Genomic DNA, 6,000 nt, shown 5'->3' on the forward strand with positions numbered 1-6,000 from the left:
AATACCAATTCACTCATCTCCCTCATTAAAAAAGAAAAAAAAAATCCAATTCTTCCATGGCGCCAAAGGCAGAGAAGAAGCCAGCCGAGAAGAAACCGGCGGAAGAGAAGAAGACGGTGGCGGAGAAAGCTCCTGCTGAGAAGAAGCCGAAGGCGGGCAAAAAACTGCCGAAAGAAGGCGGCGCTTCGGCTGGGGACAAGAAGAAGAAGCGCACGAAGAAGAACATAGAAACTTACAAGATCTACATATTCAAGGTTCTGAAGCAGGTGCACCCTGACATCGGGATCTCTAGCAAGGCCATGGGCATCATGAACTCTTTTATCAACGATATCTTCGAGAAGCTTGCACATGAATCCTCTAGACTTGCTAGGTACAACAAGAAACCCACTATTACTTCGAGGGAGATCCAAACTGCCGTAAAATTGGTGCTTCCTGGGGAATTGGCTAAACATGCTGTCTCTGAGGGTACCAAGGCTGTGACCAAGTTTACTAGTTCTTGAATTAGGTGTAGCGTTTCAGGTTTAGGCTTTGTGATAAAATGGTCAAATTAGAAAAATATTCTCTTGTTTTAGGATAAGCTTGTTTTTCGTTTTTTACAGTGAGTAGTGTGGCTGTAATGATGTATTTATTCCAATTGATTTGAATTCTAGTAAGAATGATCTTTGATTTCTTAAATTCTTTTTTTTTTTTTTTATATATATTCAATTTTTCTCTTAGTTGCTTTGATTTGGTTTAGCCTAAAAATTGATGCTCTGTGGAATGGAGATGTATGGTGATGCATTAAATCTGTTTTCTTGGCGTGAATTTGGTCTTTAGTAGTAAGTTTAGGCGGTAAGTTTCGCTGATTGGCTATCTTAATTTGTTAAACAATGCACTCAGTTGATTGTTATTTCATTCTTGAAATTACGCTTGCTGATAATATTTTTTCTTAATTGCTAGTTCTTTTTTAAAGGGCTTATAGAGTGAGGATATCTGTCTGCTTGTGAATTTTTAAATTGTGGCAATTCAGGACTTGTAGTGTTTGGCAAATTGAGCAGATTAGCTTAGAGAAACAACCGCTCCCATCGCCCATTTTAAGGCTTCCTCCCTTCCTTTTTTGTCAAACCTGATGCAGGTAAATTAGTAAGCCCATGATCCAACTGCATTTTTGAAGATTGGGTTTTTTCAAACTAGAGCTTTATTAATTCATTGCAATGCACCTTTTCTGTAAGATTCATGGATGGAGGCAAGCATTTGCATTTCTAAAGTGTCTACTTCATGAGCCCTACAATTGGGTTTGTAAAGCATTTTTTTTCTTCTGTTTGATTATTATTATTATTATTATTATTATTATTATTATTATTATTATTATTATTATTATTATTATTAATTTTTCTTTGGATAAGAGCGGGAAGGGATTGGAGCTGGGGTTAGGAACGTATCTCATAATTTTCACAGTAAGGAGTGAGTTACAGTTGTAAAGAAATTATCTAGTTATTTAGGTGGAAGTGGATCAAAGGACCTTGCAGAAATTGCTTTTTATTGTGCTTCAATTTATATGGATTTTTTTTTTTTGTTTTTCTCAATATCTTTGTAATTATCCGTTGATTTTTCTCATCAGTTTTTGTAACCAAAATGTCTCCTTACACAAGCTGGGCTGTCTATCAGCTCTGTTTTTTCACTTCATGCATGGCAATTGTCTTAGATGTTCTACTTCATCTTTATTGTTTCCCACCTTCCCTACTCTGTTAGACAATATTTTGTGTTGACCATCTTCTTCTATTCTCCTTCTTATTGCTGTTTTACTGTATTATTCCCCTTCTTAATGCTCTGTGCCATCTTGACGTAATGGAATTAGCAGATTGTGGTTGATCAGAGCAATTTTGTTTGGAATGCCCATGAGGGATGACATGGAAGAGATCTTTGCTTACACAGGTCTGACCTTGCGAATGTGCGCTTCAATCACAAGGCAAGTCTATACTGCATTATGCCTTCTCTACATAATAACTCTCATTTTCTTTTCCAATTCCAACATGTCTAGTATTTTGCTTATTCTTTATATTTTGTAACTTGCTTAGTAAGTCCTCCGTATTTCAGGTGAAAATTTTTGATTTCTTAATTTAATAGAAGCAATTTGGACAGAGTTTCATGATCTGTAAAAGTCACTAAAGCACACTGGATGCCATGCCATCCCAATTGTTTATTTCGAATCCTAACCTCTTGTTTGCTATGCCATTCTTTTTAATTTCTTTCCTAATAATGCTGTTAACATAAAGAGTGATATTTGTTGAGAAATTAAATTCTAAGATGGATGTGTGTAAATGAACAGACTGGATAAGGAATGAGTCCTTTTGTAGCAAGGTGGAAGTGGTGCTTATCGAGTAAAAGTTGAGAGAAGGGAGATTGCGATGTTTGGTAGTTATAGTGTGAAACCTTAGGCTTATAGCAGTGGCAGAGATCTCTATTTTGTTTTCTGTGTTGCTTCTGGTATGAAGCTTGCCCATTCGTCCCTGTTATGTTTTCTGGTGGAAGCCTGAAAGTAGTCAACTAAAGCTTAGAGAGCAATTGATCATAACAAAAAAGAAATGAAGCGAATGATGGCTTGAAGTTCTACAACTCGAAAAATAAATGGCTGCTCAGCAGCCTTCCCATTTCATGTATTTCTTCGTGGGGTACAAAAATTTCAAATTTTGTCTAAAATTCTTATTTCAAATGACAATTTAGCACATATTAAATGGGTACAATATATTAATATTTATAAAATTATGAATATTAATTAAAATTAAATATATTAATATTTATAAAATTATGAATATTAATTAAAATTAAATATTTCAATGATTATAATTTATAAAAACGAAAATTAAAATAGTATAAATCATCCAAATATTATTATTAATTTTAAAATTTGTTAAATGAGCAATTTAGAAGGAATTTTATTTAATTTTAATTAAAGATTAATATTAAAGAAATCATTAAAGACAATTAAATTTAAAATCAATTAATTTATTCCTATGTATATCTATATTATTATAAGCATGATTTCTTAAAAACTGTTATTATAGAGTTAGTATTATAGCACTTATAAAATATAATCTCTCATATTAATAATAAATAGAGGAGTAATATTAATAATTTATTAATTAATTAGATTATATTTATATTATCATATTATTAATATTTTTTTATTTTTATTATTTTTTAGTATTAAAAATAGTAGTGTTAATGATTCTTATTTTTTTGAATTAAAAAATTTGATAATAATTGAAATAAAAAAATTGTAAGAATCAAATTATATTAAATTAAATTTATTTTATTGTGTCGATATAGTTCTAATTTTCTATTAATAAATTGATTGAGAATCATATCATATTCAATCATATTGCATATCAAATAAAAAAATAATTAAAGTTAAAATCAATTTTATAAAAATATTTTTTATGATTTTTTTATAAACATAATATAATTTAATAAAAATAAAATTTAAAAACATAACACATATTGTGTATTTATAATAATAGACTATATGTGTTACAATATATATACAAGTACAAATGAGGGATCAACGTTGTGAACTAACAAAAATATTCTTATAAATATTAATAATATAAATTTATATTTTTTCTTTTATAAATTTTCTTTTTTCAAAATTATTTTATAAAAATTTTGTTATAATTTTTATTTTAAATTATATATATATATATATATATATATATATATATATATATATATATACATAATACTTATAAATTTAATTTTAATTAGAACATGCATGATTGAATTTATATTTATATTTATATTTTAATAACAATATATTTATAATATATATAATATAATTTACAATTTAAAAAAATAAAATACTTATTAAATATATTAAATAATTAATATATCAAATAGATTTTAAAATTTTTTATTTCAAATAATATAAAAATATAAAATTTCAAGATATCAATATAATAAAATAATAATGCACTAAACTAACAAAAATTCAATTGAAAATTATTCTATTTTATAATTAAAAAAAATCTTTCACATTAATTTAACATGTAATTTCATTATGTAAGTTAGATTATTTTAAATTATAGAAAATTAAATAAAATATATGCAAATTAAACTTTTAAAAAAATTAAAATGATAAGGTTTAAATGAATTAAAATCAATGAGTTTAATTTGTATTTATTATTTATTAATTTAAATTTTTAAACTTTTTTATCTATTTATATTTTTAAAATTTATTATTATGTTTTTTTATTATTTTATATTTAAATTTATAATTAAGTTAATATTATATGTTAATAATATAATACATAACTTTGTACCATTAGAGAAGTAAGAAGATCAATATTTTTCAAATATAGAACATGAATTTTGACATAGAACATGAATTTTGACAATGTAATGTAGTTTAACTTTCATGAAAATGTGATCGAAGAAAAAAATAATTTTTTTAATTGAAAAATATTTTTATTTATATAATTAATTAAAATTAAATTGGAATTATCCATTGTTTTTCTCTAATTTGTAAATAAGAATATTTTATTTGATCTATAATTTTTTTCTTTGCTCATTATTTTTCACTGTTTAATCCCCAAGCCCCCACAAATGAAAATGCTTGCTATTTATAATTTTTTCTTCAATTTAGTTATGTTTAAAGGAAAAATTTCGTGCTTTCATTATTCTTTTGTAATTTCTAAATAAATAAATTCTATTTGAACTATCATTTTTTCTTTTCTTATCACTTTTCACTATTTAATCCCCCAACTCCCTTCTTATAAATTCTTTTGCACAGCAAAAAGCTTACTATTTTTTTTTTCTTCAAATTAATGAGATTCAATTTAAGTATGTTTAAGGAAAAAATATCGTTCTTTTATTATTTTTCTCTAATTTTAAAATAAGTAATTTTTATAAAAAAAAAAGTAATAGCAATTTTCTCACTCTTACTTGCTAACTTTTAATTTAAGAAAAATAAGTTAATTTTTTATTAAAATAATTTATTTATTACTTGACCGCTCATCAAATTACTTATGTCACGACCCAACCTAAGGGCCGGACCGGCACTAAGACCTGGGCCAGCCTAAAGCCCCCGAGGCCCGTAGTAAGCCTAACTATTCACTAAACCAACTCTAAGGTCCATTTGGGCCAAATTTCAAGAAATCAACCGGACAGAGTCCGGCCATAAAATGGACCTACCAACGGGGAGTTTTTGACTCACCCGACCTGTAAACACAGTAAATACTCAATTGGGGAGCTTAGCTCACCCTCCACATACTCATATCATCATAAAAACATATGAGAGCTCAGCTCCCTCATCCAATCCATCAAACATGCATAGAATATTAAGTTTACAGGTCCAAAATAACAATTTAGCTTACAGACCCAAATCAAATAAACATTTCTAACACATGCGGAAATTCTAAGATTTAACAAGTTTATACAAACATTAATAATCGACCTGCGAGGGAGAAAGCAGGTTAACCTCAAAAATATCCTCCTGTGGCCTGAAAAAATATTGAACAGGAGTGAGCGTTCGACTCAGAGAGTAAAATATCAATTTTAACCATAATCTCTATAACTATCAATGCAGAACTAATGCTGGCGCCATCCTGTAAGGCGGCATTGACATGGGGTTTGTACCCGGCACAATATCAATGCAAAACTCTATTTTCCTTTCCGGTGGCAATCCTGGAAGCTCTTCAGGGAAGACATCCATGAATTCTCTGACAACAGGAACATTTTACATGTTGACACCTTCTACAGAGGTATCTCTCACCAATGCCAAATACCCTTGACATCCACGCCTCAAGATTTTTCTAGCACTAATTGCTGACACTAAGTTATATGGAGCCACGCTCCTGTCACCATCAAAGCTAAACTCTTCCACACCAGGTATGTGGAAATACACATTTTTGTTCCTGCAGTCTAAAGTGGCATAATGAGTTGCCAACCAATCCATCCCCAAGATTACATCAAAATTTATCACTGGTAGAGGAACCAAGTCTGCTGGGAGGATCTTTCCATCCA

The 6,000-nt window shown here is 28.6% G+C and overlaps 1 protein-coding gene across 1 annotated transcript; it reads left to right on the top strand.

Annotated features, from left to right (window-relative positions):
- The first annotated feature begins 16 nt into the window (after positions 1-16).
- On the top strand, positions 17-675 carry LOC110651294 (histone H2B). Its single transcript, XM_021806585.2, has one exon. It carries the CDS (start codon positions 57-59, stop codon positions 498-500), a length of 444 nt encoding a protein of 147 aa, XP_021662277.2. The 5' UTR covers positions 17-56; the 3' UTR covers positions 501-675.
- Positions 676-6,000: the final 5,325 nt, after the last annotated feature.

The sequence above is a fragment of the Hevea brasiliensis genome, chromosome 6 (genome assembly GCF_030052815.1).
Source record: "Hevea brasiliensis isolate MT/VB/25A 57/8 chromosome 6, ASM3005281v1, whole genome shotgun sequence".
NCBI lineage: Eukaryota > Viridiplantae > Streptophyta > Magnoliopsida > Malpighiales > Euphorbiaceae > Hevea > Hevea brasiliensis.

What these genes read in the sequence shown, in the direction of transcription:
- LOC110651294 (XM_021806585.2), top strand. Translation starts at nt 57, where the DNA reads ATGGCGCCAAAGGCAGAGAAGAAGCCAGCCGAGAAGAAACCGGCGGAA.